General features: G+C 45.6%; 2 protein-coding genes across 3 annotated transcripts in view; both read left to right on the top strand.

Annotated features, from left to right (window-relative positions):
* The first annotated feature begins 71 nt into the window (after positions 1 to 71).
* LOC114770502 (G-protein coupled receptor 20) lies at positions 72 to 2,518 on the top strand. The gene is made up of 2 exons (XM_028964482.1): positions 72 to 410; positions 1,269 to 2,518. The coding sequence occupies exon 2, from the start codon at positions 1,273 to 1,275 to the stop codon at positions 2,353 to 2,355; it is 1,083 nt and encodes a 360-aa protein (XP_028820315.1). The 5' UTR covers positions 72 to 410; positions 1,269 to 1,272; the 3' UTR covers positions 2,356 to 2,518.
* Positions 2,519 to 9,936: 7,418 nt separating this feature from the next.
* slc45a4a (solute carrier family 45 member 4a) overlaps positions 9,937 to 14,610 on the top strand; it is a 34,176-nt gene continuing 29,502 nt past the window's right edge. Inside the window, exons 1-2 of one of the 2 annotated variants that reach the window (XM_028964304.1) lie at positions 9,971 to 10,120; positions 11,453 to 11,546. The gene's annotated coding sequence lies outside the window, so the exon portion shown is untranslated. Of the gene's footprint in view, positions 10,121 to 11,452; positions 11,547 to 14,610 lie in introns of both variants that reach the window. The other variant, XM_028964305.1, reaches the window with a different exon arrangement.

Genomic DNA, 14,610 nt, shown 5'->3' with positions numbered 1-14,610 from the left:
AGGTGACGTTAGCGCTGAAATAAACTTTGGGAAAGGTTCCTCCTTCAGTCTTACCCCAGGGGAGAGGATTATTGTGGTGAGGAACTTGAAAACGGGAACACAGCTCGGTAAAATGAGGGACCAGTCAGAGTCTTCATTGTAAGAGTTCCGGGAAGATACATTTGTAATATAAGCCTGTCGGCAAAAAAGGGCTTAATTCGCTTAAAGGTACTTGAGAGCGTTTTTTGGGAAACTGCTGGATGAGACAACCCAACTTTTGGAACTCTTCTCAAACTTTTGAGAGCCTCACTGGAATACTGAACTTATAGAACTGTACTTGTAGAACGATGAACTAATTTTGTGGTAGAATTTCTGTTGTTCAGCATATTGGAACAATCCCTATTTTAACACACGTGACTGTCTTCAGTGAGGTAAGTTTTTGCCTGAGAAATTTCTATGGTTTCTATGATCCTGAGCTTTTTCTATTGGTTCTTTCATACAGCAGCAGCTGAAAGGACACCATACTTGGTATTTTTCTAGGCATTCTTCACTCCTTTAAATGCATTTTGTGTGTTAATTTAATTAATGACCAGATGATGGTTAATTTAGATAACATGTTAATTTAATTAATCACCAGATGGTGGTTAACGTAGATAACATGTTAATTTAATTAATGGCAGGATGATGGTTCATTTAGATAAGATTTTCATTTAATTAATGACCAGATGATGGACTATAGGACGCATGTTAGAATCCTAAATGATCTACATTTGTATCATTGGCAAAGGCAAGTAGGACTAGGCCAAGATAAAGAGACAAGCTGCAAACAAACATTCTCAACGTGTATATTATTCATCCCAGACCCTTAGGTCATGTTTTTCTTCGCTCCGTCAGGAAAGACCCCTGGTGACTTCTCCATTTTTGTACTTTCTTAAGCAACTTACTCTAGAATGAATCTAAACAAATGTAGTCGGACTTGTAACTTTCATCGGTTGAACGTGAAACCTTACATTTACATTTACATTTAAGGCATTTGGCAGACGCCCTTATCCAGACCAACTTACAACGTGCTTTCAAGTTACCATCAATGAAGTGATCAGTTCTAGTTCATTAGGACCCCCAACTATGAATACAATCTTTTTATTCACTCTTGTTGTAGATAATAAGTTAGACAATAAGAAGGTTACCAGTTAATCTAAATATTCTCTAAAGAGGAAGGTCTTGAGCTGCCGTTTGAGCAACCTTGTGTTGTTACAGGTCACATGACTTGATCATGTTTTTCTTTTCAGCGCCATGGACGCATTTTCAGCAACGTTATTAAATACGACACTAAACCCTACAGACAATGAAACGAAGATCTGTGGAGGGGTTCCTCTGAGGAAACGTTCTCATTTCAACGAGGACCTCTACCGGGACTTCTACAGCCTGTGGATCACCCTGATCGTGGTCAACACCATCATGTTTGTGGTGGGGGTGGTGCTCAACGGCCTGGCCCTGTACGTTTTCTGCCTGCGGATTCGTCTCCGCACCGCCCCGGTGGTCTACACCATAAACCTGGCGGTGGCCGACCTGCTGGTGGCGCTGTCCCTCCCCGCCCGGATAGCGCTGTACCACAGCGGCGGCCGCTGCCTCTCCTGCTCCTACGTTCACACCTTCAGCTACTTCGTCAACATGTACTGCAGCATCCTCTTCCTCACCAGCATCTGCGTGGACCGCTACATGGCGGTGGTGTGGGCTGGGGGCGCGTCGCTGAGGTGGAGGAGCCCTGGGGTAGCGAAGAGTGTTAGCGTAGCCGTGTGGCTGTTCGCGGTGGTCATCACCTACTCCCTGCAGACCACGGCGGGCCTGGAGCTGGAGGACGAGTCGCTGTGCTGCCGGCTGCCCCTGCTGTTCGCCCTCACCGTCCTGGAGTTCGTCCTGCCGCTGCTCATCATCGCGGGCTTCACCGCGCGCGTGGCCTGCGCCCTGGCCGACCCCCGCCTCATGCCCCAGAGCTGCGGCCGGCGGGCCCGGGCGGTGCGGCTGCTGGTGGCGGTCCTGGTGGTGTTCGCCGTGTGCTTCACGCCCTTCCACGTGCGGCAGGCCGTGGTCTACTTCCATCTCGGGGCCGGAGGGGGGGTGAGCGTGGAGCACGCCGTGGCCTACCACGCCACCGTCACTCTCAGCAGCCTCAACAGCTGCCTGGACCCGGTGGTGTACTGCTTCGTGCCCGACAATTTCCGCTCGGCCCTGTGGAGGGCCTGCCGTGCCGAGAGGAGGGAGAAGGTGGAGCAGCCCACCAGCGGCGGAGACGGAGACGTGGGCAATGGCCAGAATGGCGTCGCTACACTAACCTTGACTCCATGCACGCTGCAGTCCGAAGGTCTGTCTGCATGAACGAATGATGGGAAGAAAGGAAAAAAAGGCCATATATGACATATAGTAATGCACGCTATAGAGGACATTCTACCAGAAACATACATTTTTTTTAAGTGGAAGTGAAGTGATTGTCATTGTCATACACTGCAGCACAGCACACGGTGCACACAACAAAATGTGTCCTCTGTATTTAACCCATCACCCTTGGTGAGCAGTGGGCAGCCATGACAGGCGCCCGGGGAGCAGTGTGTGGGGACGGTGCTTTTCTCAGTGGCATCTCAGTGGCACCTTGGCAGATCGGGATTTGATCTGGCAACCTTCTGATTACGGGGGGCGCTTCCTTAACCGCTAGGACACCACTGCCCCCAATTTTTGGTTATTTGTTATGTTGAATAAAAAAAAAAACCCACAGAATATGTACTTATTTACTTAATATGCACTTTTTCCTTTATTAAAAATGCCTTCAGCAGATTTTTCATTACATCTTTCGTAGTTTTGTAAAAACGGTAATCATTCACATCACCTGATTTACAAAAAATGAGTTGAACTTATGATCTTTGAAAATGAAATACATTTTACAGCAGCCCCCACGCTTTCACCACGTCTACATAAAAGAAATGACATAAATCACTCTGAAGAGTGATTGTTTGAATTCTTTGATTTTCCCAGTAGAAATTTAAATAACTTTAAATACAGGTCACGAACATGCCACTTTTGTATGTTAACAATTATGATAGGCCTGTCAGAGCCCTTTGCATTCAGTTCAACCATAAAACCACCACGAGGTGGCAAAATATGTGTGTTGCCGTAGTGTAACATATGTTTCTATTCAGGCACAAGTAGCATAGAGACAAAAACACACAAACACCAGATGACCATTTTCTTACATTTATTTTTTACGCACTTAACATATTAAACCAATGAAATCATTTATTTATACTTCATCTAAGTTCCTTATGTGCAGAAAGTGTGGAACTTCTGTGCCTCATGGGTGGCTTTCGTAAACTGTGTTTTGAATGACTTGTCTTCCCGACGCTTTGCGCTCTTACTGTAAATCGCTTGCGACATTCTCGAGCAAAACATTTCTGTATGATTTGTATGAAGTTTTTTTCCCGTTAAGCTCAACGACAAGGACACAGTTTAAGTACAAAAGTATTCTAAGGACCCCTAGTGGCCATTTTTTTTTTTTTTTTTGGTATGTTCACGTTCATTAAAACTGTTCTTGAAGTATTTCTTGTCTTTTAAACACGCCTCCACTCCTATGGTTAGACGTCTGCAAATGCAGCGTGGGTGTTCTTAAAGCCACCAAAAGGGGGTAGTCTTTGTCCAGCATTTATACGGTAACAATCTTTAACCAGGCCCAAACTCAAATCTGGATTCACGATGAGAAGATAGGCGTGCATAATTTCACACTTATACATGACTCGTTGTTTCATTTAAGCAAATCTTTAACACCTTTTCTTCTGGCAAACTTCTTGACAAAAGTTCTGACCATGGACATTTGAAACTCATTCAACTTTTGACCCAAATATGGTTTGTCGCTGAAACAATTTGTTCTGACAAATTCAGTTTATTAAGAAAGGTGTGCTCCATTTGTTTAACCCAGACGTTAAAGTCGTTAAATTAAATGAAATTAAAAACTGTTGATTGCCGCATACTTGTGGCAAAACCAAACTTTTTTTTTTTTTTTTTTTTTGCATTTATTTGCTCTGCCTGTATTGTTTCTTTGTCTCCGTGTCTTTGTTGTGTCTGAGACACTCGCAACCCTGGATTTCAGGTCAGGGACATTTTTTTTTCTCCTCTGCACCGTCTGCCCTCCGTAACCTGACACGTCTGAGCGAGGTCCGCTGCCGCGTTTGTGTTGTCTTCTGGCTTAGCCGCTCTTTGCCACATTCCCTCTGAGGATGTGGGCAAGGTTCATTCAGGAGCGGAGGACTTTTGCACCAACTGGTGACACTGTGGGAATCCCACCTGCACCAGTTTCTTCTTGATAGAACAGGGGGCTTAGTTTTCCTCGAACCGTTTATTTTACTATAGGCTCATTTTCTCAAAACAAGGAATGATCGCCATCAGTTTCCAGATCTAGATGGATGAATAAGTAGCCAGCAAACCAGCACGTTACATATTAAAGGGGGTTGAGAAGAATGTTGAAGACTTATTTATAAGTCTTAATACACACACACATACACATAAAGTGACATGACAGAATGGAGATCTAAGGATTCTGAAGCAAATGTGAAGGATGTTCACACACAGATAGTGGCGTTTTTGCCTTTAGGCTTTAATTCGTGTATGATAACGGTTGGAACTGAGGTGACCTTTGTCTGTTCCAGGAACAGCATGGGAAGGAATTAAATCCAACAAATTAGACCCAGTGTCCTCAATTTTTTGCTAAACATTGACGACTTTAGACAACTTTTGACTGTGTGAGCAGCACTGTCCCCTGCTCATGTACGCATGATAATTTTACAGTTGAGCTAATCATTTCATTTTCTGAGGTTTTTTGCTAATCCCATGTTATGACAGAGTGTTACGGTTAACCATATTGGTGAGTGAGACAACAGTGGAATCTGTGTGGTTCCATTATTCTCTCATCTTCATATACAGTACAGGCCAAACGTTTGGACGCACCTTCTCATTCAACGTGTTTTCTTTATTTTCATGACCATTTACGTTGGTAGATTCTCACTGAAGGCATCAAAACTATGAATGAACACGTGTGGAGTTATGATCTTAACAAAAAGTGGAGACCTGACCTCCACAGTCACCGGACCTGAACCCAATCTAGATGGTTTGGGGTGAGCTGGACCAACAAGTGCTAAACACCTCTGGTCTTGAACTCCTTCAAGACTGTTGGAGAAGCATTTCAGGTGACGACCTCCAAGAGTGTACAAAGCAGTAATCAGAGCAAAGAAACTAGAATATAAAACATGTTTTCACATATTTCACCTTTTTTTGTTAAGTACAGAACTCCACATGTGTTCATTCATAGTTTTGATACCTTCAGTAAGAATCTTCCAACGTAAATGGTCATGAAAATAATGAAAACACATTGAATGAGAAGGTTCATCCAAACTTTTGGCCTGTACTGTACATACAGAACTTTCACCATGATGCTCCCATGATGTTGCAAAAGTGACGTGATTTTTGACTCATTCCTAGATTAAGGATTGTTTTCATCGCACTTTAGCTGAAGGTGTAACCGTCGGTTTGCGGGTTGTGGTTGCCTCTGGGCAGAGTGTGTAACCACTTTGACTCACGCTTTCATTTTCAGACATAGCCGACGGGCACAGTAGGAGTGTTCTGCTCAGCTTGTCGCCTATAAAATCTGAAAAAAAAGAAAAACTTGTCTGTTCTGTGGACCAAAAATGGCAAAATGCAGAAATCTTGCTGAGCGCGGAGTCTGCATCTCGAGGAAACGTGGGTCACAAGGTCAGCGAATGTGACAAATTCACTTGATTTATCGCAACAACTTCTCCCAAATTCTCTCCGTGCCGTTTCTGTCATGACAACTGGGTGAGGCCGTGTCAAAAACGGCTTATATGTTTCCTGCTGCGTTTCTAGCCACATACGGTCCTCTAATCCACACCGTCATTAAGACTGGCTTTGTTCTGCCTTGATGGGGAGACGCGTCAGGCGCCCCGAGGTTCATCTTGATTGCTTGTCAAGTTCAAGTTTCCGCGATATTACCATTGAGAAGTTCGCTGGAGCCAATTTATGGCGCTCAGGACTGCAGCTGGGCGGGCAAAATTAAATCAAACCCTCAAGATTGCCTCTGCCCGAGCCGTAATTAATTGCCAATAGGTTTTAATTTGATCCCCCTAAGATAGAATGACCCTCTGGCCCGTGCATTAAAATCTTTTATGAACCAATGCGCTTGGGTCTTGAGGGGACCTGTGTGTTACAGGAAGTAGGCCTTTATTCTAATTTATTCTTCATGGCGTTTATTTAAAAAAATATCCCTCACACATATTTAAAAAAAAAATAAATAAATGACATGCTTTCCTGTCAGCTCACTGTTTGTGGCCTTTGTTGCACAAAACCACACATACATGATTACAAGTAAAATGCAAATAATGCAAAATTCTTTATATTGGTTCAAGTTCATTCCTTCTTGCCAGTCTACTTACATTTTTTTGTCTTCTGTGTTCCCTGCTGTTTGTTGAATGTTGTTCGGTACTTCAGACCTTTAAAAATGTTCTCAAAACGCGCCTACGTACCACAGTGGGAAGCAAAAGTAATACGTCCTCTGTCGCAAACAGCCAACTGCGCCAGCAATGCCAACGTATGCCAATCACGGCAAAGCTGGCTGGACGACGGCGCAATAAAGGTCATTCGATATGAACTATGATGAAAATTAACGCTTGGAAGTTATTGTCCCGGGCTCACGTCCATGTTTTTGCATTTGATCTTTTAAGAAGCCAGTTGTGAGTTGGTGGGAGTCTACAGGGTGGGCCATTTATATGGATTCACCTTAATAAAATGGGAACGTCCTGTTTGTGGCACATTAGTATATGTGAGGGTGCAAACTTTTCAACATGGGTGGTGACCATAGTGGCCATTTTGAAGTCGGCCATCTTGGATCCAACTTTAGTTTTTTCAATAGGAAGAGGGTCATTTTTGGGTAATTTCACAAGAAAAACAATGGCGTGCTTGGTTTTAACTTTATTCTTTCATGAGTTATTTGCAAGTTTCTGACCACTTATAAAATGTGTTCAATGTCACCAACCATTCCCATTTTATTAAGGTGTATCCATATAAATGGCCCACCCGGTAGAATAGCGGTGAACAATCACGATGTCCAGGAACCCGACACTTTCCTCAAACTCCTCAAACCTGTTGCGCCAATAAGAGAACAGGTGTTCCCCGCCGCACCTTTCGCAGGTTGTTCCCTTTGCGAAGAATACTGTCTGGGCACGCAGTGGTGTACGTCTTCGTCTGGCCCGTGCTCCGCTGGGGTGAAAGAGTTGGAGGAAAGGCCCTCGTCCAGACGTGGCCTTGTTTGGTCAGGGCCCCCCGCTTTCTCAGGGGCCTTTTATTACTTTGCCGGGTGTGAAAGTGAGTGAGAAGACACCGACACTTGAGATAACGCCGCGCTCGGCGAAAGGGGAACAATGGGGTCTTGGAGCGAGGCCAGTCTGCGCACCTCCTGCCTGGGGTTTTATGAACACAGAGTCTTTCCGGCCTGCATTACTCTTCGGCCAGCGACTGGCCAACGGGTTCCATTGACCGGCGTGTCAAGACCTTTATTCCATCTGAGCATTCATCATCACCCGGCAGTTCACACAAAAGGAGACGGGACGTCCTTGACTAAAGCACACCAAGTCGTTTGCGTGCAAGGATGCAACAGAGACGCGCTGCGCAAAAGCGAATTCCTTCGCCGTTAATTGCTTTTCAGATGCTGTGAGCGCACGGTGGCGGGCGGAGATCTTTCACTCAAGCTTCGGACAAATTGCAGACTGAGAAAAGCAAAGGCGTAAATAATAATAATAAAAAAATAAGTAATTTCTCAGCGACCCCAAAGCGTCAAATGATACCGATTTGCACGTGTTTATATGAACCTTTTTTTTTTTTATGCCGCGGAGCTACACTTTAGATAAATGACATTGAGATAAATGACATCAAATGACGTACGCATGCTAACAGCACAGCAAGCAGAGCAGCCGTTTGCTAGCATCAGGGTTAAATGAAGTAGTGTGAAGGGGCCTAATGTGACAGACCCAGGCCAAACAGTGAGAGGCTGGCGTCCATTCATCCAAACTGAAGGCCCTGGAATTGTGCGATTGTGCGGGGTGAGTTTATCTCACCCCCGGACGGGAAGTCTTTTGTGCGATTTTCCACTGTTTGTTATTCTTACGTGTCTGTTACACCAGGAAGTGTTCGCCAAATGGCTTTTCTTTTCAACTTCAGTGTTTCTGTTGGACAGCCTTACTTTGCCAAGAATCCAAGAAATAATAGGGAACTCTATTCTCGGCTTGAGTGGGCACAAGCCAACATGAGTCTGCAACAAATATATAGCATATTTTTCTTTAAATAAAATCCCATTTTTCAAGACGTACTGCTCCATAAAACAACACTTTTATTTTTCCTCCTTATCTCATAGTTAATTCGGGCGCCGAGCAGAAAGATTTGTCATCTTTGTTCAGGACCTTGGTCCACCTGAAAGCGCAACATCACATCAATCATCAACTGCCTAGTACCACACACACACACACACACACACACACACACGTCACGTCTGTTTTTCACAGTGCTAAATGATTCATTATTTACCTCACCGTCCAACTGGTCTACAGTGCAGTCTACCCGTTAATAAATTATAAGGGCAGAAAAACAGTCTGTTTAACAATATATTTATTACTGCATATTTCTACACTGTGGGGACTGTCCAAAATGTACATCTACGTGTGGGCGTAAATATAGGAGTTATTAGACAGTCCCTACAGTGTAGAAACACATGGTTAAATGAAATATTGCTGTGTAGTTTGAAAGATGTGACTAGGACAAAGGAACCTAAAATATGTATGTTAGAAATGTTGTGTTTTTAGTGTTTATTAAAGAGTTTGGACGTATGTGTATCATTACGGATTTGGACGTATTATTGTCATATGTGCCGTCAAAATATGGGGAAGTATCTCGATCCTGACATTTCCGGGTCCTCTAGTTCCCCTTTTCCCAGACCAGAGTTTTGCGTTCCAGACAGAACGTAAATTGCATCCTGCATGTTGCATCCATCTGGCCACAGAATACACTAAACCTGAAACGTTTAGGTCATTTAGAAATGTAGAAAAAAATTAGTAATTTACAACATTAGCAATGTCTGGACTGAAGTTTTCAACCATTTGATGACTTTTTACATTTACATACAGTACAGGCCAAAAGTTTGGACGCACCTTCTCATTCAATGTGTTTTCTTTATTTTCATGACCATTTACGTTGGTAGATTCTCACTGAAGGCATCAAAACTATGAATGAACACATGTGGAGTTATGTACTGAAAATATGTTTTATATTCTAGTTTCTTCAAGATAGCCACCCTTTGCTCTGATTACTGCTTCTCTTGATGAACTTCAAGAGGTCGTCACCTGAAATGCTTTTCCAACAGTCTTGAAGGAGTTCCCAGAGGTGTTTAGCACTTGTTGGGGTCCAGCTCACCCCAAACCATCTGGATTGGGTTCAGGTCCGGTGACTGTGGAGGCCAGGTCTCCACTTTGTGTAAAGTACATAACTCCACATGTGTTCATTCATAGTTTTGATGCCTTCAGGGAGAATCTACCAACGTAAATGGTCATGAACATAAAGAAAACACGTTGAATGAGAAGGTGCGTCCAAACTTTTGGCCTGTACTGTAAAAGAGCATTTATCATTTATCAAGTGTCCAGGTTAGTAAGTGGGATTTGAACCTGGGTCATCTGGTCCGCATATCCACTCTGTAAAGGAAGCACATACACGATGAACCACAACCGGAAAAGCGCGTGGAATATTGTAGCCCTTCCGCTTTAAGCGCTAAGCCCCGCCCACGTATGCAAACGAGGCCGCCGTCAGCGGAAGCGCCGCGTTTATTTCCGACACGGAGCCCCTTTAAAGGCGCATTAAAAACGGAGGCTTATAACTGCAGGGCGTCCCGCAGGATTCTGACGGCGCACCAGAAAAAAAAAAAAAAAAAAAAAAAAAAAACCCAACCACCACCACACAACCGAGCGGGCCGGGCCGCCTTCCGACGGAGTTTGAAGCGAACCGCGTCCACTGACGGGGGTCTCGGCGGGGGGAAGCACAAATCAAGGTAAGCATCCCCAGCTCTTCCCACCGACGACTTCGTGCTATTGCACTAATAACATTTAATTTATTTAATTTTTTTTATTAAATTTGTTCTGCACGTTTTTTTTTTTAGTTTCTCTCCACAACGTTGAAAAAAAAAACAAAAAAAACACGTACGTTTCTCCGGGCTGCCGTGGGGCTGGCGGTCGCCACCTTGCGCGCAGTATTTACGAGCTTATGCCGGGGTAATAGCGGCCAGTTCAGTGTAATTGCAAGGGGAGAAAAAAAATTCTAATAATAATAAAAAAAAAAAAATCGTGACGCGCGATTGTCGTATCTTTAATAACTTTATTTCTTAATTTCTTTTTTTTTAAAGAAAATAAAAACGACGTAGGTACGTATTTAGGTGGTCAACACTTCGCTTCACGAAGACGGGGAGGGGGTGCTGCGTTTTATTATGAATATGCACATACATGTATATTTTAAAGATACTTAATCGTACGAAGTTCGAGAGGGCAGGGTTCGCGGCTAAAATTATTGTTTTTTAAGGATTATCTCGCCCGTGTCGTGTCGCTTTTTTAGCCGCCGGCGACTCAGACGCTTTCTGTGTTTTTCTTCCGGTCCGCGCCGCATCTCTGCAAGGTACCTGCAGCGAACCATGCACATCTTCGTTAATAATATGTATTTTTTTTTATTTTTAATGTCGGCGTGTGAGACCCATGTTTAATGCTATATTAAACAAAAATATATAAGCATACAATAATTACAATGTATTAATATGTAGCTAACATATACTATGTTTTTAAAGATACATAATAGCAATAGCTATAGCAATAGCTGTCGACAATATATTTGCATAGTTCAATAAAATAATATCATAGCACTTCAAACGAACCTTGACTTCCTCTGGTTGAGGTTAAAGTTAAGAGAGACATAATGTAAGAAGTTACGCGTGTACGTGTGCACGTTCCATATTTATTTATGTTTGTCACAGTAATAATATGTTAACGTTATGTACGTTATTAATATGTTATTGATATGTTTATTGCCGCTATATATTCAACAAACCCTAAACGCACCCGTTTCCGGTGGCGAATTTCACCACAGTGAAAAATATTGTTGAGCGTGCCCGCTGCCCAGCATCGGGACTTCAAAGTGTCCCCCTGGCCTATAGGCAGCCTGACTGACCGCTGGGGTTCCCTGTTCTAGGAACCCCTCGGATGTGGATGTGCGGCGCATGTTAAAGCCAGACGCAAATGGCATGTGGCCTCAGTAAGAAGGTGGGCGCGGCGCATCTGCCTGGGCCTGGGGCCTCAGAAGTGTGCTAAGAGCTGCCGTGTGTGTTTGGCCCTCGCAGGTGCCAGGTCTGCAGTGCTGTTCGCATCGCCCCAGGACCTGCCCCCCCTGCATATGCAGTCACGCCAGATTTATGAAGCTTTCAAGGCCTTTTGGTGAGTCGGAAGCCTTTCTTGCTTATCCCCGACGTCCCGCGCGGATGCGTTTTCGGTATCGCTATGCCGGGGACCCTGCATCTGTGAAACCATCTCTTCTCGTTGCCTCTTATCGATCCACCCCCCCACTCCCCGCTCTCCCCTGCTGCCTCAGCAGGCTTTAGGCACATGGCCAAGGAGGGAAAGCTGAAACCAGGGTCTTTTTCCATATCGCTTTAGTGTAATTTTGCGAGAGAAAGAAAAAGCGGCGACAATCCACCGTGCGGAAAACGAACGTAATTTTTCCACCATCTATTCACGTCTGAATACAGCCTCTGTGTCGTCACCGGACTAGTTGTATTTTTTCTTCCCCTCGCTGTTTTGGGCCTATCACTCTCAGACCAGAGTAAATTAGTCTGATGAGGCGCTTCGGAGCAATGCCACGGCCCATAATTCCTCTCTGGCGTTCAGGCACTCTTCGTAATGGTGGGTTGGGGGGGGGGGTACACAGCAGCTCGACGCGGCGATAATCCTTTTGATTCAGGAAATGTGCACGAGGGCCCGCTGTGACACCGGCGGGATTTGGGTCAGGCTCGGTGCCGCGGGACCCGCACCGTCGCTCCTTTTATTTCTCATCATCCTTCACGTTTGTGCACGAAAGGTGACCAGTGGCGCCGGTTGGCCAACGGCGGCACTGTAGCGATGAGGTGCCCCTCCATTTTTCTCCACTTCGGTAAATACAGGGTACTATAGATATTGATTGATTGATTGATAAAACCCCTTATTGCTGTTGCAACAGACCATGTCAAAAGTACAAGTACTACTGAAACTTAATTATAAATAAAGTAATAATAAAGTGATTGTGATACACAGCAGCACAGCACACAGTGCACACGGTGAAGTTTGTCCTCTGCATTTAGCCCATTACCCTGAGTGAGCAGTGGGCAGCCATGACAGGCGCCCGGGGAGCAGTGTGTGGGGACGGTGCTTTGCTCAGTGGATCAGGATTCGAACCGGCAACCTTCTGATTACGGGGCCGCTTCCTTAACCGCTAGGCCACCACTGCCCCGTAAAGGAACCGGGGAGAATGCTTGGCCATCAACCCGACCACACAGGTCAGGAAGATAGGGGAAAAGGTCAGAGCATCAGTCCTGGTGCTGAAACAGCTACTGCTGTATATAATACTGTGAGTCCCCAGAGTGTCATAACTGGGTACTTGTCCTGTCTGTTGTTTCAACGCCTAAGAATAATGTAGGCCCTGTGCGTGCCATTGCATGACGACGTCACAGCACCCTAAAGTGTTGCCGAGATCGTTTTAGCGGCAGTAACCTAACTCAGAAACCGGCTTTCCTCGTACCGGGGTTCTCAAAACGATATTTAAAGTGCTAGTCAATAATGCACGATGGTGGCTAATAATAGTGCAGTCCGATGGCCCTTGCTCTCTCCAGATCTTTCAAGGGATTTGTGGGACCGTTTTAGCGAGTGGCGCGACACCTTTAGGTGTTGAGTGGCTGTCACTGCGCACAGGGCCTCCACACTGGTTTGTATTCATTTGGGTTGAAAGGTTAGGCAGCACAAACTTTTCATTGCATGCATCTGTGCATTTACATTTACAGCATTTATCAGACGCCCTTATCCAGAGTGACTTACAATCAGTAGTTACAGGGAAAGACCCCCCCCTGGATTAAGTGTCCTGCCCAGGGACACAATGGTAGTAAGTGGGGTTTGAACCTGGGTCTTCTGGCTCGTAGGCGAGTGTGTTAACCACTAGGCTACTACCAGCCTCACCCTCTGTGCTGTCCACGTCTAGCATTTCTTGCATTTACATTTACATGTCTGGCATTTATCAGTAGTTACAGGGACAGTCCCCCCCGGAGACACTCAGGGTTAAGTGTCTTGCTCAGGGACACGATGGTAGTAAGTGGGGTTTGGACCTGTTGATTTGTGGTCTTCTGCTTCAATGACGAGTGTGTTACCCACTAGGCTACTACCACCCTTTTTTGTTAGCTTGTTTGCGAGATTGTAATTTAGCGTAAGACGACCTCTTCGATCAGGAAGAGACCACAGAAGCCTCCTGCAGAAAGAAAAACGAGAGTAGTAAAAGTGCATGTCGGGGGGGGGGACAATGCGACGTTTGTGAGAGACAGGAAATCCACCAGGCCAGGAGACTTTGCACACGCCGCCACTCTTCACGTCCAGTCCGCGCCAGGAAGGCAGAAGTGTCAGGTAGACACCCGGTAATTTTCCACCGGATCCGGTTCGAACGTCCGCGTCGTTTGCTAACCCAGATAGTTTGACGGCACAATAGTAATAATAAACCGTGCCGGCAGTGGCTCCGGGTCATGGCTTAGCCGCGGCGTCTCCAGGAGAGCGCTTGGCAGGGGCTCAAACGACAACACTAGCACAAGGACGGCCGGCCTCGTGGTCCCCGGTGTGGCGTCGCTTGCCCCGGCAAGAGCCCGGATCGCACCGGGTACACCTGGGTCTGACATCAGGGGCCGTCCATTTGGCCGGGGGGGGGTCGATCCGGGTCGAAAAGGCGATTCGATGCGGTTTATTTGTGCGCTTGAATTCAAGCTCCCGCCGTACGTCCCAGACGTCTTGCGCCATGCGCCGGTGCTGATGTAATAATAACAGCAACAACGGGGGGGGGGGGCAGTTGACCCAATGAGTCTGTTTTTTTTTTTGTTTTTTTTTGCCGAGTCATGGAGCTCAACTGTGCCTCCAGGCACCCCGAACTGTGTCGTTAGATAATGCCTCGTGTTTTCTGCGCAGGCACGCAGTTGTCTAGACAGACAGCGACCACGAAGTCTGCAGTCCGGGCCTCTCATCTGCAAGGTCTGGTGTCTGCTGAACTGTCTGCAGAACCTCCGTCTCCTTGTTGTCTCGGCAAAAATTGAAAAGGGTGGTAAAAGCCTAGTGGGTGACACACTCGCCAATGAGCCAGAAGACCCAGGTTCAAACCCCACTTACTACGATCGTGTCCCTGAGCAACACACTTAACCCTGAGTGTCTCCAGGGGGGGACTGTCCCCGTAACTACTGATTGTAAGTCGCTCTGGATAAGGGTGTCTGGTAAATGCTGT

The sequence above is a fragment of the Denticeps clupeoides genome, chromosome 20, assembly GCF_900700375.1.
Source record: "Denticeps clupeoides chromosome 20, fDenClu1.1, whole genome shotgun sequence".
In the NCBI taxonomy this organism is placed as follows: domain Eukaryota; kingdom Metazoa; phylum Chordata; class Actinopteri; order Clupeiformes; family Denticipitidae; genus Denticeps; species Denticeps clupeoides.
This window is presented reverse-complemented; position numbering and strand designations above follow the sequence as displayed.